This window comes from Platichthys flesus, chromosome 11, assembly GCF_949316205.1.
Source record: "Platichthys flesus chromosome 11, fPlaFle2.1, whole genome shotgun sequence".
Classification (NCBI taxonomy): domain Eukaryota; kingdom Metazoa; phylum Chordata; class Actinopteri; order Pleuronectiformes; family Pleuronectidae; genus Platichthys; species Platichthys flesus.
In genome coordinates this window covers 17931700-17956995 of record NC_084955.1, presented here as the reverse complement: position 1 = coordinate 17956995, position 25296 = coordinate 17931700, and the positions used below count along the sequence as shown (strand labels likewise).

Sequence of the window (25296 nt, the reverse complement as noted above, 5' to 3'; positions counted from 1 at the left end):
CTTAAGATGGAGCACAAAAATAAGGGAGCATCTAAATTCTATGATATATTTATATACAATTTCCATAATTGGAGGGCCTCAAAATATGTTGAGGCCCTCCATCGTTTCTGTCATCGTTGTTTAACCCTTGTGTGGTGTTCGTGTTTTCGTCACTCAGCCAATGTTCGCGGCTCTGGTGGACCCACCGCATTATTCGATCTTTCAAGCAATACAGCTACAACAAAAATATACTTAACAGATGTTAACTTTATCCCAATTACAAGGAATATAAACAGCATATATGGTTAATATTTGTCATCTACCCCTGTTAAATCACATTTATGAATAAAGTCGCTTTTCGTTATTTGTGATAAAATGCAATTAAACAAATAAACATCAATTACAATCAAGATATGATTGGAAAAAACGAATATGAAACAAGGTTCATCATCAGTATTGAGGTCTATTTATTGAACTTAATTAGAAATTGAACACAATCATGTCAGTCTACATGAGAAATTATTTTTGAAGAGAGAAAATCTTTGGAAGACAATGAAGGGGAAGAGTTTAGAGAATATGAAGATCCTGTTTCTATCAATTCAGAGTCTGACAGTGAGTTTGAAGAAGAGGATGAGATTGACCATCAGCCAGCTACGTAAAATGTTAATCTGCAGCCAGTCCCAAATCAAAGCCGGGCCATCAGCAGCTAACATATGGTTGTCAAAAAATTATGAAATCGCATGGCTACCAATGTAATAGGGATGCAACCATGGCCGACACGGATAGCAGTGACTCATGTGCAGGCATCAAGCCTTCTTACGAACTTTTCATTACGTAAATCATTCTGCACTTATTTGGAGGGACAGCGTGTTTTCGTAGAAAGCTGGAATGAGATGGACCAAACCCATTTATTTGCATACTTTGGGGTTATTATCCTTGCTGGAGTTTTCAAATCCAAATGGGGAATCCACAGAATCCTTATGAGATGCAGAAACTGTCAGAGAACTTTTACGTACAATGTGCAGGAATGTGGGAGCAGAGGTGCTTGAAATGTACAATTTCACACTTTACGTAGTCCTGGGTCCAGTGGATCCGATCACCACATATGTACAATATAAATGTGTGGGGGGGTGTATAGTGTAAAGTCACTGAAAACATGTTCTTTTATATGTACATCACAGAAAATGAGCCAAGGCCAATTAGACTCAGGTTGAAAAATTCATTTATCGCAGCATTTTTCTTATAGCAAACATTGAAAACGGGTCCCACAGACCCGAACAACATACAAGGGTTAAATGAAAACTGTTTCTTTGGTTGTTCTTTTTGCAGATAAACTTTCTTTGTAAAAACAGTTTGCCAACATCCACAGTGTAATGGTGGATCTCTACAGCACCACATGGACGTCAGTATTTTGTCGGACGATTCTGAATATTGAGCAACAAAACCCCTAAAGTCCCACCAGTCTTCAGAGGAGGATCCTCAGCAGGTTTGTAATGAGTGTTGCTGGGTTTGACTGGGACACTGAAGGCTTGTGGGACACAGGTGAGATCTGGCACAAATGACCTTAATCAAGAAGGAGGGCTCCAGGGGCATGAACTCATGGTAGGGGTCAAAGTCACAGTTAACCTGGAGAGAACGACATGAAAAGACCAAAAATCAGAAGCTGAGCGGAGGAAAGATAAAAACCTTAAAGAGACTTGTTACCTGAGAGAAAGCTGAGAGGAACAGATGAGTGTGTGAGAGACCTGAGATGGACGTGTCCCCCGGACGTTTCTGTAAACTCTGGTGATAAGCCTGGGGAACGAGGGCGGACATAATGTGGATGCATGAGGTTCAAACTGTTGTTGTCACACAAACACAGAGAGTGAAGCCTGAAGATGGCTCCTCACCTGCAACGCTATCTGCAGTGCAGAGTACTGCACCCACACCTCCTGCAGCTGCGCTGACGACAGAGAAAAGGCTCCACCTCTGCTCGCCTTTTCTGTCACAGTGAGATAGTGAGTCCACACACATTCCCCCACAGCGTGCACCGTCTCACTCTGAGAGTAAACTACAACACAACAGACACATGGGGGTGATACTGGAGCAAACAATCTACAATGTCAGTGTAGAGAATGCAGTTGGATGTCTGAAATAGTAACTTCTATGGATGTAAAACTGACGCAACAAATGTGAGCCTGTCTTACTGTCAGGCAGAAGCATGTGGAGGATGTCTTTGGCGATAAGAAAGCCCACCACACCATAATTCATTGCTCTGTTCAGAAACACAAAAGATAGAAAGAGCATTGAAATGCTAAATGATCATAATGATATGGTGTAGTGTGTCTGCTCTGTACCTGGGGTAGGTTGGATGGAAGAGAGGAGGGACAAACATTCCCAATGGAAAGAGGAGCTCAGATCCCAGGAGTAGTGGTGTGACAGACAGACTGAAAGAAACGAGAAAGGATTCAATAGAGGCGCAACACTCGAATGGTTCAAGTTACAGCGATGAGACACTCACACATCAGGCGGCTCGCTCGGATCAGACAAGAGTCTTCTGCGCCTCTTCTGCCACAAGGACAGAAGCTGGACATAGTTGGAGAAGAAGCTGTGAGTGCTCACCGACACCTGGAGACACACAGGTTGAGGAGTGAGTGGAGTTCTTTGTGTTCGGCTTAGAGCGCTTAGCAGGACTGAAGCATCTCCACCAAGGCACACCAAACCGGGCCAAGCAAATAAAACAATGCAGTTCATGAAGACATAATGTGCGTCGCAGAAGACTGATGGGTTGATCAAAACATGAACCAAATTAAGGTCTAACCCCCTATTAAAACATATTCAAATCTTTTTTTATGGGTATCTCATGGGTATCAGTCAGAAAATGTAAAAAATCTTGCATTCCAGAATCAGCCTCATAGTCTGGATCCGCGCTCACTGCGGTGGCCCCTGTCCCATCCCTCCACCAAGTTTAGGTGGAATCAGTTATGTAGTTTGTTATCCTATGGACCAACATTCCAACCAAGCAACTAAAAACAAACAGATGGATTGGGGTGAAAACATAACTACCATGGTGAAGGTCATTAAAGGCCAAGGGCCTCATCTAGAAAAGAGTTTAGGATTCATACTGACAGTGCACGTGCCGACAAACTGGGGTCTGAAAGATTTGTAAGCCTCTGCAATATATGAGGCCCCTGATCTTTAAAATAGTTGTAATCCAGAGTGTAATCCAACTAACTCTAAAGGCCCATTGACCATATCTATCCTGCTGTTAGCCACTGATGAATCTAAATCCTTGATAGAAATTCAAAAATTATTCTTGAACTAATTATTTACCGTAGAAAAAAGCCGGTCAAGCTCAGCGTCTCCAGACATCTCACTTGTAATCCAGAGTCTTGGAATCAAGGATTGAACCTGGAAGAAGACAGATAACCGATATTCAAATATTTATTGAGTAAAGTTTATATACACAATATCAATTCTTGCTTCATATGTCACCTTCGTCACAACAGACTGCAGAGACTTTGGATTCGTCCCCTTGAGTTCACGTAATTTGGACTTGAAGGAGGAAAAGATATTCTCAATCATCTCCTCTGCCTGTAGAACAATAATAAAAGTCTTTAATACAAGTTCCGTGACTCGTATCATTTAGGACTGAATTGAATCCTGTCCCTCGTCACCTCTCTGTGCGCCGTCCTCTCACTGAGGAGGTGAGTGAGGACCGAGTCAAACCCTCGCTCTGTCTCCAGCACGCAGCGTCTCCAGCGAGGAGCTGTCTGGTGAGCAGTTCCACAAAGAAGACGTGACTCACACAAATCAATTCATGGATCTCATCATGTGTTTCTCTTTAGTAAAACGTTATTGCTCGTTGTGTGGACTCACCCCATCAGCGTCACCCACAGACCCATTGTTCACCCTCTCAGAGAATCTGGAGTCCATGGCAGGCATCAGCGTGTGCAGCAGGTTCAGAACCATGTAGGTTTGCAGGGGGGCGCTGAGTGGAATCAAACCAAGCAGCAAAGGGTCAATGGGGAATGCCTCTATGCCTGTTTGCTCATGTGTTGTTTCAGGTCACAAACGGTACTAGCCCACCTGTTGCTCGGCTCATAATTATTCAGCCATTTCCCAATGATGGGGGACATGTGCACCACGTAGGGCAAGTTGTGCAGAAGGACGTGGTCATCTTCGATGAGGGGCAGAGGATGGAAAGCAGCCCGCAGGCAGCCCAACCAATCAATAGCAGGCGCCTGAATCTGTGGGAGCATTAGTTTGAAGAAACGTCATCACAGTGTTTATAGACATGAGCAGCTAAAGAGACGAGGCCCTCTCCTCCTCTACCTGCAGCTCTTTGATGGACATGCGCTGGTGGAGCTGTCCTTTTGAGAGGCGATACTGCAGAGGCGTTGCCTTCACAGCGAGCTCAGAGGAGAGAGACATGAACATGCCCACATGCATCATGTCGCTGCTGGGAGGGGCCCCCAAAAGAGCCAGGTACCGCTGACATGTGGCCATGAAGGGACGTAATGTCTGCGTGAAAAGAGGCAGGAAGATGACAGAAATCTGTAAATATTTATTGTAACTAGATCAACTTAGTGCCGCCATTTGTTTGTTGGTCACACCTCCACCAAGAAGGTTGTTTGTGAGCAAAAACGGTGTCATGGATTTCCACGAAACTTAGTGGAAGGATGTGTTACGGGTCAGGGAAGAACCTATTACATCTTCAAATCCAATATTTTTTTCACTTTCCTTTTGAAGATGTAAGATTATTCAACATTTTGACAATTTCCCAGGAAATGATTTATGGATCTAGATGTAAAATACAAGGCGCATTAAGTGATCTGAGTGTGAGGAATTTGGTGCAGCTTGAATGAAGTGAAGGGGACTGGTTGGCAGTGTTGGGGATAAGTACTCTATTCTTGTTACAGCTTGATTACATGTTTTAAGATATATTCAGTGTATATTCTATTTACTTTATTCCATTAATATATAAATCTTCTAATTTGTATTTATGCATTGGCAACACATGTGAATTTAATGCCACTGAAGCTTACTAGAATCAAATTAAATTGATAAAGGATTGTATTAGTAGTGAATGGACGAATAGAGTCACTACTTCTCTCTCTCTCTCTCTCCCTCTCTCTCTCTTTCTGTCTCTTTCTCTTTTTTGTTCTTTCTCTGTTTTGTTCTAAATTCTAATTCAGGAGTTTTATTGGGACAGAAGTTTAGATAAATTATCATGCCAGCATCAAAACAAAGTTTTGCCAAGCACATGATAAAAACACAGAAACCCAACCTGAGCTTTAGCTCGAGATTTCTGTTTCTTGCTGTTCCATTCAATCGGGATCAGCAGATCCGGCTGATCGATCTGTTGAGGAAGAGGAGACTTAAGTTCAGTAACGACACAAACACTATTCCCACCAGCATCATACACTATTCTAAAAGATACTGGCCTGTATGTATCTTTTGTTCCTCCCATTGGCCATTTCTTTAGGGTCCCTGCCCACGTAGAGGTTGAAGAATGGAAAGGTGGCGTAGTCTCTCATCAGCAGGCTCAGGGTGGCGTTGAAGTCTGTCTTATTCCACTGGCCTGATACGGCCCAACCTCCCAGCTGCACAGAGAAACAGAGAACGAGATAAACGTACGTTATAACACATGTCTCTCATTAATATGGCGTCTGCCATCTGAGACAAACAGCAACAAATGCTTATCAGAGTTTTTCCAGGGTAATTATTTGAGTCCAGACATTTTCCAAACTGAAGAGTGTCTCCTGAGCAGTTGAACAGCATGAGGGATGGAGCTGGGCAGTTCAATTCCCTTAATCTCTGAGAATAGAGGCAATGAGGGAACACTGACAACCTGTTTTGGGGAATCATCAGCCAGGGCCTTGTTTATAGAGGGGAAATGAGAGTCATACTTTGTGGATCAGTGTGAGGAAGGGCTCCACGCCAGCAGTCTCTATAGATCTTGTGTCCAAACAGGAATGGAAGAATCTTTTGGTCTTCTGCACGGCTGAACTGCTGGCTCTGTCATTTGATTCTGTAGAACAAACACAAATCAGTCACATACTCCCTATAGCATAGAGTGTTAAACACCAGAGGGCATTTTCTTAGCTGCAGACTCCTACCCAGAATCTCCCTGAGATACTGCAGCAGCATCGTTTTCCTGTCCATCAACTCCTCCTCTCTCAGTGGCCTTTCCCCTTTTCTCTCTGGCCACGCCGACTTCCCATTCTGGTTCTGTGGATGTCCAGGAATGCCCTGTCTTCTATGTCTCCCCCGACTGTCCTGCGTGAGTCTGTCAGATCCACATGTGAACAAGAAGTAGTCGCACGGCTCCTTGAAAGGATCAGTGGACGTGGACAGTCGGGCAGAGGCCCACTGACAGGCCGGTGAGAGACATGGAGTCACTGTGGGTCAGAGTGGGAGAAGTGTTAGATAAAATACTAAGTAATGAGTTCTGCATTGTAGGGAGTCCACTTTCTCTGGAGACCTACCAGTGCCTGGCTGATCACTGCTCCGATTTAGATTCTGGTGGATATAGAACATTAATCCCAACAAGGCCGCAGATAAGGAAAATCCCCACAAGAGGAGGAGCAGCCTTCGATGTTTCACCCACAGTGACACTGCCTGGGGCCGGTGCTCAGGGCCGGACTCTGACAGCTGTATCTCAGGATGGATCTGGGTTCGGTGCTGGGTCACAAGGGGATCCTGGGTGGGGGGTGGCAGCTGAAACAGAGGTGGGGGCTGGAGCCCCCTCTCAAACTCTGGCTGTGTAGGTGGCTGGATTGATAGCTTAGGCTGGAAGTGAGCAAGTGAAAGCAGATCACAACTAGGTTCACTAAAATACCCTGATTCAGTTTCTTGAATATGAATATCTGAATGATGGTAATTTGACATTCAAGCCTTTCCCTTTAATAAACAACTCAACTATTTCAAGCAAAGATTTTTTAAGAAAAGCCAGAAAGTTAAAGCAACATTTTGTGTTTTTGCCGATCAGTTTTCTTCTTTTTTCTAATCCTTCATCTGGTGACACCTTAGATTTATCATGCAACTCCGTGCAGGGGCCATATCCTCAGGTTGGGAGCCATAGATCATAAATCTACAGAACCATCACTCAAACATCATGATTGATGTGTCACCTCCACTAAAAACACATCTATTATTGATCCTTGTTACAGCTTATGTAATTTTTACTGCTGTGCACAATGATAAGAGACCTTCAGAGTTTCTGTTCATTTCAACAACAAACACAGGAGGAATGATCTGAAAAAATGATACCAGCAACTGTTATCATAAGATAAGAGACTCATCCCAAAGTGGATATTCATGTGCTTCATGTTAGATTTCTGCTATGTTCCTGTTCAAATATGACTTTTCAGTTCAGTAGAACCATAACACATCTTAATATCTGTGGACTGTTTGTGTCTTTGTCAAACTTACTGGAAAATGCTGATTAAAACAACATCACTTTGCCTTTTGGCTCTCAACCTTATATTCAACACAGTTGGAGCCCACTGCAGACCTCAGTCATCAACCCCAACTTGACTTATAAAATGTCCCTGGATGGCATAGCTCCAGTTTCCATTAACTAAAACCCACATCAGCCTCGTCACCATGTGAACACAGTAAACACGGCTTCATAACAACATGAAAGTTACTTCTCCCTTTGGGGAAGTTCTTACCTCAAGCTCTATCGGAGTTTCACTCATTCTCAGCATATGGACGTCTTGCTGCGTGTTCCTCTGGCGTGATGCATCCTCTCGTCTTTGAAGTTGGATGATTCTCGTATGCACCTCCTCCTGCTGTCCCTCCGTCAAACAGCTGTCATCTCAGCCCTCTATCTCTGTTCATCACTCACTTCTCTCCTCATCGGAGGCTCTGATAAAAAAAACAACAACTCTTTGGGCTACGTCTTCCCTCCACTCTCCACAGCCCAGATAATCAAGCAAAGAGTATGGTTTCAGTCTGGGACATTCACACATGGATGTTTTGTGGTTTATCAACTCAGAAGAAAATGGAGATTCTGGTTTGTATTTCCCTCGTCCACCTGTCTGCAGGGTCAGAGGCTTCAGAGCAGAGGCTGGTGAGTGAAGGCCGACATCACTTTTTTTTTTGTCTTTTTTGCTTACACATTGTTACACCGCATTGAATGAGGGCAAGCAGTTCTTCCTGGATAGTAAACACGCTTAGATGCACACGCACACGTCCGCTGTCGTCATTATCAGCGCAACACATGGCTGCTGGCAACTGATAGAGCCGTTTGGCATCCTGGAGGTTGCGTAACAGCATAGCACGTCATTGAGTCTCAGAGGAAACACGTCTCACGGACGTCACATGGACGAAGAGAATGTGGTGGCAGAAATAAACATCTGTCGAAAACAGTAGTTGACCCCGGAGTTCACTTTTTTTTTAAAGTTAAAAGATGAGAAAACAAAAAGATATTGGTATTTAGCATTTTATTCACTTTGTTTATCTTTTGATACAGCCACAGGAGGGAGGGGTGGGGCTAAATGTTTGTTTTTTTAACATATACACATTCACACATATTAAACAGGAATTTATAAAAAAAAAGGTATATGAAAAGACAAGGCATCCGAATGTAGTACAATAGGACGTAACACAATAAAAGGGCAGATAAATGCAACCGTGAAGGCATCATCATGTGTGTAAAATCACATGGTGATGTCAAAGGCATGGGCCACAGAGGCGGAGGAGTTTGTGCAAACAAAAGACATAATACTAGAGGAAATGCCCCCACCACCTACACAGTTAGCATGCAACGCTGAATCACTATTGCTGTGTTCTGTTGGTCGTTCTGTTATGATGCACCGGGCTCAATGCCAAGTACGAGTAACAACAGTTTTCTTATTCAGGGGTTCACTTCTGTGGCGAAAATCCGGCTCAATTCTAAAGGAACGACGGAATACACACTAGAGAGAGAGAGTGGAGGAACATCGCCAGCTTAAAAAGGAAAACATATGATTTGTAGGCGTTTATCAATGAAATACAGTACAGTAACATAAGAATTAAGAATAAAATAGTATATAACTGTCATGAGCAGACTGAAGAAGGAATAGTGGAAAGAATAGTGGTATTTACTGAATCATCAGAGTAAATCCAGACCAAAAATAACACTGGGCTCAAATACAAAAAACATTGAAAGCAATTGATTTAGAAAACACCAATCTTGCAAACAGCTGCGAAATATTTGGTCACTATGTTTTAACAAGTGTTACCTGAAGCTCGAAGCCACCACCTATACTGATCCATTTCCTGTTGTTACAACAGGTTCTTTTTGCACTGGCACACGTGTAATCTTAATATATAATAGAAAAAAGGTCCTTAAATAATATTATTTGAAAAAAGTATGCTATTATGTTTTTCAATGGGGTCTACTTAGATTCGATCTTGTGCAGGGGCTTTAGAGTCAAACTGACACTAAAAAAAACACTTTTTCGCTATGAAACTGTGCAACAATAATCACATAATAGGTCCTGTTCTCAGCCATGCAGCTGATCTTTTTAACGACACTGTTTTTAAATTCGGAGATCCCTGGAGTGGAATCCGTGCGTGGCGAATCTGTGCTCGTCTGTTTGTTCATTTGTGCATCTAAAAAGCATGCGTCTAAAATACTTATCACTGATGAATCAGCTCTGAACTCTTTTTTTGATCTTTTTTGTTCTAGCCTTGGCCTGATATGATTAAGTAAAGAAAGCAACAAGACATAATTCAATACATGCCTGTAGAAGAACAAATTCTTATCACAAAGAACAACATTCACTGTTTTCATCTGTTTTTTGCAGTCAACATTTAGCCCTAGAAAACCTTACAAAATTATCGGAGTAGATAGAGAACAGTTTCTAGGGAAGCATCATTAACCATGCTTGCAGGCACAGCCACTGCTAAAGTGTTAAAGATGTGCTCTATCAACAGAGCCAGAGTGGTAATAACTGTGGAATGGTATAATGGAGGTTTTGAATACACCTCACCCTATGGTAACAATCTGTTTTAGTAACATCAGTGTAGTTGCCACGTTCACAGGGAAACAGACCAGCCAGGGAAAGTCTTAAGATGGAAACAGCTCAGTTAATGGTGCTACCAACAATGCTGAGGCCAGAAAAACAAAGAAAGGCAACTTTATATTTTCATCGCACTGCTCTTTTTGACCAAACTGCTCTTGTGCAAGTTATGCTGGAAATTTTGAGAGTAAACTTGGGATCGTTACAAAAGATTTGCTCTAGCTCACAACGAAGGCTAAATGAGAGATAGATGAGTTAGAGATGGGGAATAAACGATGACTCAATGCAGTACATTACTTCTGCACTGAAGTGAACAGCGACTAGGGAATACTACACTGTATCTGCATGCAAACACTTTCACTCAGCACATTCACACCTGCAAACACATACGGAACAGAGCCCTGTTGCAAAGGCAAATCGGTAGCTGAGTGGATCCTGTGCTTTTGGATTTGGTTCATTGTTTGACACGATCACTGGGCAGCTTGCTTGGCTCGCTGGGTGTGGCACTTCATACACAGGATTTTACCATCCAATGGGTAGCAGCCATTTTCATCTGCTTCTATGGAGAGGGGACGATTACAGTCCTGCAAAACAAAAGAACACATATTTATTATCATTTTACTAAATGCACGGCTTGATACATATTTTCATTTCTTTTCCAGAATTCAGTATGATAACAGTCTTACCTCACAACGGTAACACTTGAGGTGGAAGTTCTTGTCGAGAGCCACCACTCGGACCGTCTCCTCGCTGCCTGGGGCAGGAATAATGGGCTCATTACAGCTCACACACAGAGGAGAGAAACGCCTGAAAGAGAGGGATGGAAGAGCGGCTGTCAGTCAATCTTCCTCGTTCACATTCTCAAACATTCTCACTCCGTGTCAAAATAACCTATAGCAGTGAATTCTGATGAATATAATTGGTTGCTTCTGGACTTGGTGGTTGAGAGGATTGATCAATTTTGTCGATTCCAGTTAGTTCATCCGCATTTGTGGAAGCTGTGTCCATTTCTTTTTTTATCACAAGGAGATGGCGAAATAAGTTTCATAAAGTGTAGACAAAGTGAGGAAGACGTGTTGCTGTGCCTTTCCTCTACAACAACCAGTCTCATCAGTGATCCTGATTGGTTACATGAAAGGGATAATATAGCGACAGGTTCAAACACTCCTTTAATTGAACTGATCAGGAGAATTAATGTTGAAAAATGTTTCATTAGGGCAATGACTGAGCAAACAAGAGCCAGCAGCCACCTGTGGTAATCCTGGACACAGTAGGGGTTGTTGTTATCATCGGTGATGAAGGGCGCACCCTCAAGTACACAGGAGCAGGTGCTGCAGCGGAAACAGTGGGAGTGGAAACTCTGGCCCACTGCCTTGAGCACACGGTCTGTGATCCTCTCGCCACATCGGGAACACACTGCCAGGGATCCCTGAGGAAGAAGAGAAGGAACAATAGATGGAAACATGAAACAAGGTAATAACCCTGGAGCACACAGGGAGATGGTACAGTCGCTGTGTCAACACTGTTCAGCACTTTCTATACACTTTAAATGTGCAAAAAATACATGAGAATTGTTTGGTCAATGCCCCTTTATCATTTGATGTTCAACAACAACAACAGCCCCAACATTTTTTATCATGTCTGCATATGTATTGAGTCTGAGTGTGTCCTCACCATGTAGCAGTCCTCACACTCAGGACCACCATCCCTGTCATAGAACTGCATGCCCTGCAGGGGGCGATGACAACTCACGCAACAGAAGCAGTTTGAGTGGAAGAGTTTCTCCATGGCTCTCACTGCTGGTTGAGTTCGGGACAGGGCCTCGCCACATTTCCCACAAACCTCTGCAGTGGGAAGAGAGAGAGAGAGGCTGGGTTGAGGAGAGTTAGGTCATTTACAAACTGCAAAAAGCATATTCTATCTCAGCTTTGCTTGTGTTAAACACAGTACAAAGCGTCCTTCAGTCATTTACACACATAAACTGAAACTCAATGTTTTATGGATTTGGCCAGTTGTACAGACTTAGGTATCAGTTTCATAAAACAGATGTAGTTTGAGGTCTCTTAAGAGGACACGTTTGTGAGCCAACAGTGGAGGAAGAAAGAAACACCACAGCAGAAAACCAGAGATGAGTAAAATAGGGTTAGATTTACACTGTTGGATATAATGGATCAATTGTGAACTCAAATGTAATATCCATAATGGTCTGCATTTTTCAGTAACTGAGCAAACTGACAAGAAAATTATTTCTCTCTTTTGCATGTTGGAACATTTCCAGTGTGGGATATTAAAAATAAAATTGGAAATACTCTTTGTCAGCCCTCTATCCCACAAACATATCTTTCTGTGATATCGTGCAAAGCTTGTGCATGATGGGAATAGTGGCAGCTTCTTAATGAGCGTAATTAGCAACATTGACATCAGTCATTAATCTACATTAGAACATAGAATTGTGGTGTGAGATAGAGGTGTGTTAAACAAGTCACTGACAAGCATGCGAAAGACAGAAAGGGTGAGCAGTGCAGAGCGTTTTTCATTGAATCCTTATGAATGTGTGTACCTGTAGGAGCGGAGGTGATGACGGGTGCATGTTTGTCCATGTTTCTAATAAAGTCCTGGGTCATTCTCTCCAACTCCTCCACTTCTCTCATGTTGAGAGGAACACCTCCACCTGGGATAGCAACTGGACCGGGGGGTGATGGCTGATGACACACACACAGACACACAAAAACCATTAGTATGAACCTATACATTATTTACATTTTGTTCCTACAGCATGTCTTATAGAGCATTTTGTTATTTACGACTGAGCTGTTTACCTTTGAAAATGCTGTTAGTGTCCAGAAAGGCATAATTCTCATCTGCTGATTTATTTATTTGTACTTCCTGTACCTTTCTACTGTTTGTGGAATGCAAACATAGTCTCTTCATAGCTAAAATAAAGTTGGGACATACCGTTGGTGCAGGGGGAGATTTCATTGGCTGGTTAAAGGAAGAGGGTGGAGATGTCATCATCTTGGGTTGAGGAGGGGGAGGCACAGCAGCAGGAGGGTTTTGGTTCGCATTGACTTGACTGGCAAAGGGAGAACTCTTTACGTGATTAGATGTTGGTGCAGCCACCATGCTTTTTGGTGGAGTATAAGGTGCGGGGGGAGCTGCGGGTGGTGGAGGGAAAGAGCTGGTGGCATAGGGAGGAGATGGTTTTGGTGCTACACCGATGATGGGGGGGTTCTGGTTTAGATTCTGGTTCAGTTTTTGCGCCAGAGAGGCAGACGAATTGGTCGGTCTCCCTCCGAAACCGGACTTGGGCGCCACCGCCGGGGCCTTAGAAAAGGGCTGAGCAGCGGAGTTGGGTGCCGAGTTGTGATTGGCTTGACGGTTCGTTCTGGCTTTGAGTTCTTCAGCCCAGGGTGCTGGAGGCGGGCGGTCTCCCATCTCAGGAGGAGGGAGGAAGGAGAGCGCTGGTTTGGGAGCAGTCGGGGGCGGGGCTGAAGGCTTGGGGGCTGGTGCAGAAGGATACTGGCTCGGTAACTGAGGATAGAACAACATTAATACAATTAATTCTTCACTGATTAATTTACCCCAAAACAAACCACGAAGACAGACAAATTCAGTGTGAGGCTTTTCTGGTGTTGAATTTGTTCAGCAACATTTATCATACACTATAGCTGAACAGAGAGTAGTTCATATCTAGTGTAAAACATTTCTGAAAAGATACTGAAAGAGGTACTTAGTTTAAAAGTAAACACTGAAAGTGCCCTATGGTTTGAGCTTATCAGAGGTGCTTCGTCTTTTTGACATTTATTTTGCGTTTTGGAGCCAACATTACTCTGCCATGAGCCAGTACCTCCCAGTTGGATGAAAACACTCTCCATTTATGGCCCTTTCACTGGGTCTCTGGCAGCACAATCTGGCTTCATCACACTCTCATGCTCCTCTCTCACTTCTCTCTCTCTCTCTCTTAGCAAGTGTCTCCTCTCTCCGTGCGAATCACAAGCTCCCTCTCTTCTTGTTTTGTCTGCTGTGCTATGTGTGCAGTTCACTTATCATTGAGCTTTCAACCCGGACAGAAGAGGAAAGACCAATAAAACCAACCTGGCAACTCCCCAAACTACTTCCACGAAACCGACCTTGCTTTTTTATTTTTCCTTCCTCTCTCTGACTCACTCTCTGTTTCTACATCGCACTTCCTGTGAGTCAAAGTCTGCTGTCACTATCCCTCTCATCCTATCTGTCGCTCTCCAGAGGACGAAGGTCTTGCTAATGTACCCTGAGGTTGTACAGTGTGTTCCCTGGCCCTCCATGCTTTGTACCTTGGGGTTAAAAGGTCCCCTGGTCTCCATCTCCGAGAGCAGGTCAGTCAGAGTGTCGAGCTGTTGATCGAGACTACTCTGTTTCCCCATCATTCTCTGGCAGAGGAAAGCAGAGGGAGAAAGAGTCAAGCACATTTCTTTACATCACAAAAATGAAGGTGAAAGAAGACGCACTGAAGAGTCAACAACAGAAAACTGGATGACAATGACAAACACTGTAAATAGATATGAGCTGGATTGAAACATACATACCTATGTTTGATTAAAACACAATAAAGTTTGGTTCATTGACGTTTACAAAATGTATAATGATGTTTTTTTTAACGGTTTCAAACATTTTCTGCTTGCTCAGTTATTTGGAACAACAAGAATCTGAAGAATGATAAACAAACAAACTTGATGATTTGATTTATGACTATGAATAAATGAAATTCATTTACATTTTATTTCCCTGGCTGGATGAGAGAGAATAGAGCATGCTGAATTTCCGATTCATTGGGCCGTCTGCTGAGAAGAATTTAGAAGCTCTCTGCTATTTTAAACATGAAGTATTTTTCCAGTCAGGCCACTTTTCAATTCTGTTCTTCTTTAATGATCTTTTGTTTTTTTTTACAGAAACTAATTCTACACACTGATGCTCTAGTAGCCCGACAATTCCACCGCAATTAATAGAATACTACATTTACATGTCTACAATAAACTTTTCATTGCACTGTTTCGGTGACACAAATGTGCAATAATCCTGTTAGAGGCATGAAACTGGGCGATTTACCCTCGGCTAATGTTAATATAATTTGTGGGAAAATCTCAACAGACTGTGTTTGGTGCCATCACAACAATATCCTCCAGTGTCCTGGCTCATGATCAAATTATACCTAAATGCAGTTAGATGCAGCGCAAGGAAGACACATGCAGATGGCCGATGCAGCTTAAGACACCATCTTGACTTACCTGTGGGCTCAAGGCAGCACTGGGAATACTGGCGCCGGATGCGGGGAGAGGTGGAGGGGGTGGGGGAGGAGGGGGAGAGGGGCAGGCGGGCGGACAGGTGCTCTCCTCGGGGGGAGCCGGGAGGGGCAGGTCTTCTGCTACAGGAGGTGGAGCAGGGAAGGCGGGAGGGGGGGCGTCGAAGGCTGTGGGTAAGGTGTGGCATTCAACGGGAGGTGATGGCAGGTCGTCATCCAGCGGAGGAGGAGGAGGAGGAGGGGGTGGGAAGTCTAACAGAAATGAGGAGGGTTGAGAAAAGTTAGCTTCGACAAAACAACATCTTGATTTTCAATTAGGTTTCAGTGTCAGTCATCGATTAGATCTCATGAATATACAACGCTGGACTGAGACGTATTCAATGACCTTAGGCTGTTTCCCTGATGCTTTCTGAACTCTAAATGTCGACTGAGAACATGAGTTAAATGGTTCCTGTCAGGTAATGTGGTTATCCTGACATATGTTTTCCTGCTCTAAAGATGCCCCATGGAGTTTTCATGTAAACAAAGAAAAGTTGTGTTTACACTCAGGGCTTCTAACTAAAGTGTTTCTCAGCAGCATTAACTTCCTGATAAAAACATCTTGAAAGCAGGTTTTTGCTGTGCTTGTATGTGAATATCCCTGTGTGCAAAGTGTTCTTTAAAATGTGCACGGTAATGTGTTAATATGAGGATGTTAGATATACAATTATTATCAGCTCAGATATATAGGAACATAATTATGAACAGCTCTCACCCCCAAAAGCAAGTTTTCTGCAAAAATGACCAAAATGCAGGAAAATCCAGCACATCAATGTAATGTCTCAACTTATTAAACCACACAAGTGAGGCATTTCTGTTATACTCAACTGTGAAGCTCTGCATGCTTGAGCATAAGAAGCAGCAGGAGGTGGGATAGCAAAGGGCTGCTTACTGAGTGGAAATAATACAGGTAGCTGCTTCAGAAAATAGCATACACATACCATCACAGAGCGTAGAGGGCGGCACAGGCACATCTCCCACACGACCAATCAGACCTGTGCCTACTGGTGTTGGTGACGGAGCCGAGGGAGGCGTCAGGCTTTTTGGCCGTGGCGGTGCCACCGAGGCGAACTTCTTTGGCTGGTTGTAGAAGGACGGTGTGGTGACTTTGAAATTCAGAGAGGACGTCACCATTAACGGCTTACTGCTGTTAGAGTCCTCCATTTTGTGTATTTATCTGGGGATGAACACAGGAAACATTTTGGGAAACAGTTAGACGCCAAGCAAGACAATATAAATTCTTATATAAGAGGCTGTTTTGTTACAGAGGTTTGAAACAGGTCTTACTCGCACACCTCACTTGAAACCAATAAACTGTAATTTTGCTGACTTGAGTCAAAGGCTTTGCATGCCTTTGCAGTGAGGCATGCTGGGTCTTTTGCAGGTGAATTAGTGTTGATGGAACATTTTGGCCAGCCACAATCTAAATCTACACAATAACCATGTAAACGTTTTCTGTTTGTAGTGCCTGGACACTGAAAAGTGAAAGAATAATCTATTTTCACATGCAGACTAGATGTAAAGTGGTATTGAGAAAGCTTTCCTCCAGTGCATTGTAAAAAATAAAATGGAGGAGTTGCTCCTTGCTATAAAATCCAAACCAAATTGTGGATGGTGGTGAGGAGGCTGCAGAGACACTTCAGCAATAAATATTTAGGGGGAAGATTTTTCCCTTTTCGCTCTGTTAAGTTTCTGATGCATCTATACAATTGAAAGGGGCTTCTTAAAGTCTTATGTGTGTATATATATATATATATATATATATTGTTTGTCATCATCTTTTCAGACAAAACATTAAGTAATTTTATATTAACTAAAGAAACAGACTACAATATAGACCAGCACCTATTGTACACTTAAGGGCTGATGCACTTCTGTGTCGACTAGCTTAACTAATTAAGATGGAGGTTTATTGTGGCTTACAACGTCTTTGGATTGTTACTGGATTCAGCAGTAAAACGGGACCAACTGCTGAGGATTCTATAAATCCAGTGTTACTGAATCCCCTTAAACACAAACACATCGACAACTCTTGCACGGTGGAATGAGAGAAAGGTGTGTGAAAATGTCCTCAGGCCATGTGTGTTTGCACAGAGCCAACACAGTAGACAAGGTGGCACTTGCAGAAGCTAGAGACAATGTACAATATTTAACACACAGCTCTTTACAGGGACTTAAAAATGCACGGGTAGGAAAGTTTACGAGAGAAAGTCTGGTTTGAAGTAGCGGCGATGGCAGGATTCATAACATCTTTATGTGAGGTGCGTCAGAGAGGGGGTGAGCTCAAATATTTACCTCGCCCATGCTGACAGTTAAAAAAAATGTTGACGCTACTTCACTGTCCAGATTCCTTTTCGGCACATATTTCCCTGGCGGCAAGTAGACCTTCAAACATAACCTTTACTTGAAAGCATGACTCCACAGATTATCCTCTACTAACACACACAAACACACATGTGCGCACACATCTGTACTGGCTCTCTGAGGCTGTTTAACAAACTATTTGATCCTTGAGGCACTGAAATAGTTGCATACCCCTAAAAAAAAAAAAACTGATTAGACCTGTGGCAGTGATTAACGCACCAGTGTTTGGACAATTTAAGCAGTCTTTAATAGGTTGTGAAACCTGGCTGCTTACAGCTACAACCACGTAACAGAATGAGTTTCACACGTCACATTTTCCAATAAACAAACAATATGCATCTGTTTCCCTGATGAGGGTTACAAAGCACTGAGGCCTACATGAGCATCACAACTACGCTACAGACCATTTTCTCAGTCATGTATAATTCAAATATACTTGAATAAATGCATTAAATGGTTTGTTTGCTTTACTAAATCTACACCAATCCTTCTAGACTGGAGAGAGAGAGAGAGCGAGAGAGAGAGAGAGAGAGAGAGAGAATGGAGGAAGACTCGCAGCAAAGGGCCGGGTCCGAACCAAACCTGTGGCTGCTTTTGGAGGACTCAAGCCTTCGGATGCACCAATCCCTCCTTTAAGATGGTTCTGAAACTTGGCTTTAATATTCGGTAACAGCACATGAGTTGATGTGTAAACTTTCCCATAAAGAGTGAAACATTAACCCCAAATATCAAATGGGGTAAATGCTGAAATATCTCTAAAAAGGTTTCTAAATTTACGTGTCCCCAACTACACCCCTTCAAACAGCCACAGAGGAGGGATTGCACCATTTAGATGTAATTGAGTAGCATTTGGAAAACAACGTTTTCGAAATGAGATCAAGTCAGACAATTATAAGGTAGACGGGGCTTTTCTCTGTAAAAAAAGAAGAAGGAAAAAAAAGGAACCAACCAGGACAAGTCTGAATGTTTCATCCTCATTCCTCGTTGTTGGGACACACAAGCTCCACTTCAAGTTCTGACAGGACAAACACAACCCTCACAGCTCCTGAATGTTCCTCATGAGCGCCTGAACTAACGCCTATGATGAGAAACCCCTGCTTCTGCTTTTTGAGTCAGCTTCCTTCAATGCAAGATGGATTGATGTTGAGTAATTTTAACCATATATGTCCAGGTTGATGCTATGATGACCTTTACTGACACAGAGGTGTCAGCTGTTGCTTTGCGTCATGAGTCATCTCATAATGAATCACAGATGTGTCAAAGATAGAACATAGTTTCAGCACACAGCGACATGATTGAGCCCTTGTTATAATACTTTACTTACATTATGTATTCTATCAGATAGAGATACAGTTTGTATGTTAAGGTTTTGTTATGTTATTAGAAAGACCGTATATATTTTACACAAATCCTAATTAAAATGGATTATTTTGTGACATATTTACAACCTCACAGACAAAGGTTTGACTAAAGACTTAAAGACCTAATGCCTTTGTCAATATTCTTTAAGGTACAATACAAAAACACTGACCTAGAGAATCTTAGCTCCACTTCTCTGTCCTACTGATAATAATTACATCATTGTCCCACTTTAATAATTCAGAAGGTCTCTGCATTAATAAGTAGGGTAGGGTGCTGAGGCTCCAGTGGAAAGGCAAACTAAAACAAAAAGATAGGTGTGCTTCAGTCTTGTGGAGAATAGTTGGCTACTCAATTATACTTCATGTTGAATGAAGTGGACTCTTAATACAAAAACAGATTGACTGTTAACAGTTGAGATAAAGCTCTTGGCTTGACATGAGTGTCGTACGTATGAATATTAACACAGTACTCCAAACATCTGTAATGGCTTTGTAGAAGAAGTGCTTGACAAGGGGGATACAGACTTTGATTTAGTCTTTTCATAACAGTACTTCAGCTACCTCATCTCTAAGAGACAATATGCAACATTCCTCTCAATTATTCAAGAGTTCTAATAACTAGTGGTCAGGTTCCATCTGTTTCCTTGATACAGACCTGAGGGATTGAAAACGGTGAGATCAGCTACACACTCAGCCCCAACAGGCCCACTTCAAATTTATCTTGAAACCTGATCCTTGAGAGGAGAGAGACCCTTGACTAAAAGGAACATATTTGGCACGACAACTCAATGACATCATCTTTTTCGCTGTTTCAGTTACACTCTAATCAGCCCCCCCCCCTTCTTTCTCTACATTTCCTCTTTGTTATTTTTTTGCTCCCTAGCTGACGACCTGAGTTTTTGTCTTAAGTTCTGGCTTTCTCTCACAATCTCATGAAAAACTAAAAATGTTGTCTATTTTTTTGTGTGTATTTTGATAACTGAATGACATCACTTGAGGCTGCATTTAATAGGTTTGTACTTTACAGCTGTGATTGAGAGTGTGTCATCGTGTAGCCTTTACATAGGCCCCAGCAAACATCACATACTGTTCTCTGCTGAACTTTGTATAAACTCCACATGGCTTTAACATGGTTAGAAAATTGGTCCTCAGCACGAGTTTGAGCCCCACAGCCCAGTTGGTTTTCATTCCATCTTATCAGGGACCGAGTTACACATGGGTTGGAGTGGGAAGGTAATAGACCTAACTGCCTTGTAGGATATAAAAACCGGCAGGGTTACGGTTCTCTGTGGCGTTGGTTGGAGAATAACTCCCCTTGAAAACTGTCAGATTTCTTCAAGAGATGCAAACAGGGAGTTGTAGGGAGCATTGGAAGTCATACATGTACTATTAAACAGCTCAAACAAAAAACAAGTTTTGGGGTCCTATTGTCTTTGTATTTTATCTCAGTCTTGATCAAATTCACATGCAAGACTTTGTGATACAGTAGCTGTTAAGGAGGAATTTACCACACAACAATTTCACTCAACAGTAATTTTGTGCCCTGTGGTCATAGAGGAACAAAATTGTAGCTTATATACTCTGCTTCTGCTTTTTAAAGGGTTGTATAGAGAAATGTTGTAGCATACCAACATATTGTTAGTTCAACCCGTTTCCCCAAAAAATGCAATGCAGGTAGAGAAATTCAAACGATTCAAACATAAAGTATGTCCCTGTTTAAAAATAATCTGGTAAAGATCCTGAATAAGTAATAAACTTGCTATTGTTATACCTGCTAACTTTAAAAAAAAAAACCAAAAAAAACAATAAAAACAATGTCAATGTCTAAAGCAATGTCGAAAGCTTCCTTATCGGTTAACCTAAAAAGAACCTGAATTTCTGACAGTACTTCCAGTATTTCCTTCCATGTCAGGCCAGTCATTATATCCGTGACAAGTGTGTTGTTTGTGAAACTCTCTATTGTTCTGATGCTAATAGCACACAGTTTCTGGGAAAGCGTGTCTAGGCTGGGGGTCACTAATGCGGGGACAAACAACCCTTTTGAGTCCAATCTTACAGGTCACTGGATATGCAATGAGCACCAGTGTTCTGTGGCTGGTGAATGAATGATTGAAATGGCAGCATCTCAAAACTGGTACTAACATCAGCCAAATGGACTGCGTGTAAAGCTCTCACATGAACTGCCCTGACTTGAACTGACATACATTAAAACGATGCAGGCCAAGGATAAGCTGGATACATGCTCTGATTTGAGACACAGGGATGCTCTAAAATAGCTTTTGTGTCTTGAATCATGGAGGCAATCATTTAAAAAAAGAGGATTCTTCGTCACCCAGGCCAGGAATGGTAGCACATAGCCATTCATGGATCATCTTCATTCACAGCTGTTAATTCGACTCACGAATGTACTGGAGCGTTAGTGACCATAATCCAAGTCAGTTCAAATGAAAGCACCGCACCAACCTCAGACTATCGCCATCCCGCTATAAATCATTCTTAACCACAGATTTCTGTGGCTGTGGATTGTGGCTCCCCTCATATCTCGCTGATGAAAAGGCAAATTAAAAAAGGCCAGGCACAAATTTGTGGCTACAGATTATCACAGGATTTTCAAATCCTCAGAGTTGTAGTAAACCTAAGTTAGAATAGCCTTAACCCTCATGTATTCTCCCAACTTCCTCTATCAACCGGCTTTGACGCTCATCTTTGATTTGATTATATTCTGGATAAGCCTTAACATGAGGAACCATGTCTATGAATATAAACTGTCATAACATTCGGGTTTCTAATCATCCGAATAGTTGTGTCTTGAGTTTTTTGACATGATTGAGTGTGAGAGGAGGTTCATAATTATCTATTTTTGGAACTATGTCAGCGTGCCATCCAATTCCATTGCAGTGCTCTAGCTAACTCGGCAGACAGAAGAATTGGTCCCACACATTAACTGGCCCTGGAGAATGAGTACCAATCTATTTAGCAATCGCTTCAGCTTCAATTACAGACACTCCAAGTTGGCACATTTACATACATACCATTTAATATGCATGTTTTATTGGTGGCGGATTAAATCCTTACTCACACTAGCTTTGTTTGAGGTTTGAGAAAGATGAGGTGAGTTTACTACACTGTAACTCACTCGCACCTGTACTAGTCCGAGTGTAATTGACTTTCATTTACTCTATTGTATTTGAAAACACATAGTCTTCACCTACAGGGGTTGGGGTAAGGGTCTCCACACCTGTCACCTGCGGACATTGTCCCCAAATATGGGTGAAGGTATGAAAGATGGCCACAAAACTTAATACAGATTTCTTTATACAGAATCGTACAGATAAGTGAACAACACTGGGCTCCAGCCGGGTCCTTGTAAGACGCTTTTCACTCAGGTCTTGTAAGTACATACTTTCTTTTCACGGGTCCGGCTCCACCCACCTTAGCACCCCATTGATTCGATTAGGTTTGGTTAGCGAACTGTTAGCCAAGGCTCTGACAGCTGACAGCCCCGGATGAATGATCACAACCACAACGTCCATAAGTGTCCACTAACCCTCACCACTATCTGGTCACGTGAAAAATGGTGTTTGTGTGTGTGGTGGGGGGGACGGGGACATATTAGGATTTGTAGCTAAAGCTAACAAGAAGAGCTAATATTGCTAAAGCACATCACTTTGCGCTCTTATTCACCGTTGGCCTTGATAATGCAGTCGGTTGGCGTTAGCTTGGCTCGGGGTGACTCTGTTAGCATAACACGTTAGCTCTGGAAACAGTTAGTGGCTGATGTGTTCCTCACCCACAGCTCACACCCGCCCAGTGATAAACGTTATCGTCACCTCTCTTATCAACAACCACAGCGGGCTTCACGTTAGCTCGGGTCGGATTCAAACTCGCTGAGCTTCGGCTAAACACCGAAACGCCCCATTTTTTTTTCACCCCCTGATTCTTACCTCAAGCGGCTTCTCTCAAACTGGGACTGTCAGCGAGGTCCGACTCCACGAACACACAACACACACACACGGGCTCACAGCCACGTTTGTCACATCCAGCCCCGTCCAACTCGGTGGCTACACTTCCGCGTAGCTCGCCCCCTATCGCTGCTAGCCATCAGCTGGTCGTAGCAGGCTGCAGCACTACCGGGGACATTTATTCACATTTACCGCACAGATACGGAGCCAGGGAACCAGAGGAGGACAGAGAGGAGGCCGGGGACCACCGCCCACTACCAGGTGCCCCCTCAACACCCAGCGGGCAGCAGCCTTTAACTGTCTCGTAGAGGAAGCTACAGCTGCTGCCATGTGACAAACACACAGAGGTGCCATGACTTCACAGAGGAAAAATCACATCATCAGACATGCATTGACCAAATATGTGTTACCTTATTAGGAAACCTGTAGCAGTACCAGCACCTCTTATTATCCTGATACAGATACAATCACTTACCCTGTCAGTGTGGATCTCTTCCCTTTTTCACTTCCACCTCTTCCTTTTGTTCCTCTTTTTCTGATCTCTCTCTATCTCTCTCCCTCTCTCGGTGTGTGTAGGTTGCAGCTGAGTAAGAGGTGACTGTAATGGTAACTTCTCTTTTTCTTGTCTCTTCCCCTCTCTCCAGCTATTAGGCCCTCCCCCTGTGCGTCTCGCTCTGGAAAAGGAATGACACCATCCTTCCAAACAAGTTCTTTCTTGTTTGACTTTGGCTCAGGACTTGTGTATCACTATGTAAACAGCACCTCTCTCTACCCCTCTCTCTCTTTCTCTCTCCCTCCCTCTCCGTGTGTGTGTTCATAAACTGTCCAGTCAGACCCCTCCTCCTCCTCTTCATCCTCCTCTCCCTCCTCCTCCTCCTGCCCTCTTTTCTCTCTGGATTCTTGCAGCATTCTTCATTCGGTGACATCAACCCTGTTGCCTCTCCTTGTAAGGTCAGACCGAGGGAATGAGGGAGCCAGAGGGAGGGAGAGATAATGGGGCTAAGGGCTTGATTAGATACAGACTGTAAAAGCGGTCAGGGCTCTTTTTAAAAACACAAGGAGGCACAGCAGCTGAAGAAAGTATGTTTAAGCTGAGCTGGGTTGTGGAAGAAGTTTTTATTTACTCTGGTAGACTTTCTTCCACTTGCCTCAACCAGAAAGCAGGATTGTAAAGGCGTTGTTCTGCCACATTTCTCTTTGCTGTGCACTGAGGGAGTGAACATGCAAGGGGCTAGATGGCTTCACTGTACATGATTAGTGCGCCTGGTTCCAGAGCAAATACATTTCAGGGCTCTCTCTCAAAAGCAATGTTTGTTGTTCGTCACGACAATGAGGATGTGATCGCCCTCAACTTGGCTTGAAATCACACCTCCCATCCTGCACACCAGCCAACACGACATAATGTTCTTTAAACTCACACACGCACACAGCTCGCACTTTACTACAGCCCACACCTTTGTTTGACTCTTATTCACACTTTCAGGTCCAGTGATCGATTGTGAACGGCAAGAAATATCTCACGTCTATCACTGAGTCATTTGACATTCATATTTTCCAATTTGTTTGTCTTATATATTAGGTTTTAATTTTGACCACAAATTAAATATTTTATTCAAGTTAAAGAGACTTCAAGGTAATTAAATGTTACACCTTTGTGAAATCAATAGTAGTCAGAAACATGTAGTAGCATTTTATTGTTTATCTTTGTCATGCATTAGCGACTCAGCAGAAGGTTTTTCTATTTTTTTTATGAATAACACCTTGTGTGTTTTTTTTAACACATATGTGTCCAAACCGTCACATTTTATTTTTTATCTTGTTTGCTTTTATACACCTGTTTGTGTTTTATCAGCACATTTCTTGACAAACAGTTTCAGTTCACAGCCCCTAACAAACTTTTTGTCTTTGAAAATTGATTGTGAGATAGAATGACTTGTTAAAGTGGATGTGTATCAAGTGAATGTGTGATGAGTAATACATGTACGTATATGAGCGATCCACTGCAGTCTCACCGAGACGCCACGCCTTCACAGATCACCCTGTGACACCTCAGTTGAGACACAGCAAACTCAATTGAACTTGTGAAACCACAGGGCCGTCCCCCTCCTCTTGAGTGAGTTCTGTTTCAGTCAAACCTCCACATTAGTAGTTGTGTAACCTGTTGTTCCCTGATTCATGTCCGTGAACTACAGGGAGTGGTCATTGGGGTCTTTGATATCCCATTGTCCAACAAGGAATGTTTCCAGTCTCTCCCAACTTCCACTGGCATGAAAAAAATGTGTCGAGTTACCACTCAGAGTTTTCCACATCAACTCTGA

At 42.8% G+C, this 25296-nt stretch overlaps 2 protein-coding genes across 4 annotated transcripts; both read right to left on the bottom strand.

Moving 5' to 3' along the window:
• Positions 1 to 429: 429 nt before the first annotated feature.
• kel (Kell metallo-endopeptidase (Kell blood group)) lies at positions 430 to 8019 on the bottom strand. Of its 2 annotated transcripts, none has more exons than XM_062399922.1 (18): positions 7638 to 8019; positions 6450 to 6753; positions 6081 to 6362; positions 5871 to 5992; positions 5406 to 5564; positions 5249 to 5320; positions 4294 to 4482; positions 4048 to 4208; positions 3838 to 3949; positions 3636 to 3731; positions 3454 to 3552; positions 3292 to 3369; positions 2480 to 2586; positions 2316 to 2405; positions 2166 to 2233; positions 1869 to 1960; positions 1684 to 1773; positions 430 to 1605 (listed from the first exon to the last, which is right to left on the bottom strand). In XM_062399922.1, exons 1-18 carry the CDS (start codon positions 7671 to 7673, stop codon positions 1459 to 1461), a joined length of 2304 nt encoding a protein of 767 aa, XP_062255906.1. In that variant the 5' UTR covers positions 7674 to 8019; the 3' UTR covers positions 430 to 1458. The 2 variants fall into 2 exon arrangements, with proteins under 2 accessions (XP_062255906.1, XP_062255905.1); XM_062399921.1 differs by having other exon boundaries at positions 1869 to 2029; positions 7638 to 8017.
• Positions 8020 to 8394: 375 nt separating this feature from the next.
• Positions 8395 to 23740, bottom strand: zyx (zyxin). Of its 2 annotated transcripts, none has more exons than XM_062399940.1 (10): positions 23454 to 23740; positions 16233 to 16468; positions 15239 to 15504; positions 14288 to 14383; positions 12930 to 13505; positions 12535 to 12676; positions 11649 to 11818; positions 11225 to 11403; positions 10661 to 10781; positions 8395 to 10558 (listed from the first exon to the last, which is right to left on the bottom strand). In XM_062399940.1, exons 2-10 carry the CDS (start codon positions 16453 to 16455, stop codon positions 10445 to 10447), a joined length of 1887 nt encoding a protein of 628 aa, XP_062255924.1. In that variant the 5' UTR covers positions 16456 to 16468; positions 23454 to 23740; the 3' UTR covers positions 8395 to 10444. The 2 variants fall into 2 exon arrangements, with proteins under 2 accessions (XP_062255924.1, XP_062255925.1); XM_062399941.1 differs by lacking the exon at positions 23454 to 23740 and adding an exon at positions 22961 to 23237.
• Between the last annotated feature and the right edge of the window lie 1556 nt (positions 23741 to 25296).

Excerpts from the sequence above, each read along its gene's own strand:
- kel (XM_062399921.1), bottom strand. The coding sequence starts at position 7,673 with ATGCTGAGAATGAGTGAAACTCCGATAGAGCTTGAG. Across the intron at positions 6,363-6,449 it reads CAGTGATCAGCCAGGCACTG|TGACTCCATGTCTCTCACCG; the intron begins GTAGGTCTCCAG and ends TCTGACCCACAG. Across the intron at positions 5,321-5,405 it reads GGAACAAAAGATACATACAG|ATCGATCAGCCGGATCTGCT; the intron begins GCCAGTATCTTT and ends CTTCCTCAACAG.
- zyx (XM_062399940.1), bottom strand. The coding sequence starts at position 16,455 with ATGGAGGACTCTAACAGCAGTAAGCCGTTAATGGTGACGTCCTCTCTG. Across the intron at positions 15,505-16,232 it reads GCCCTCTACGCTCTGTGATG|ACTTCCCACCCCCTCCTCCT; the intron begins GTATGTGTATGC and ends CATTTCTGTTAG. Across the intron at positions 10,559-10,660 it reads TCAAGTGTTACCGTTGTGAG|GACTGTAATCGTCCCCTCTC; the intron begins GTAAGACTGTTA and ends TTTGTTTTGCAG.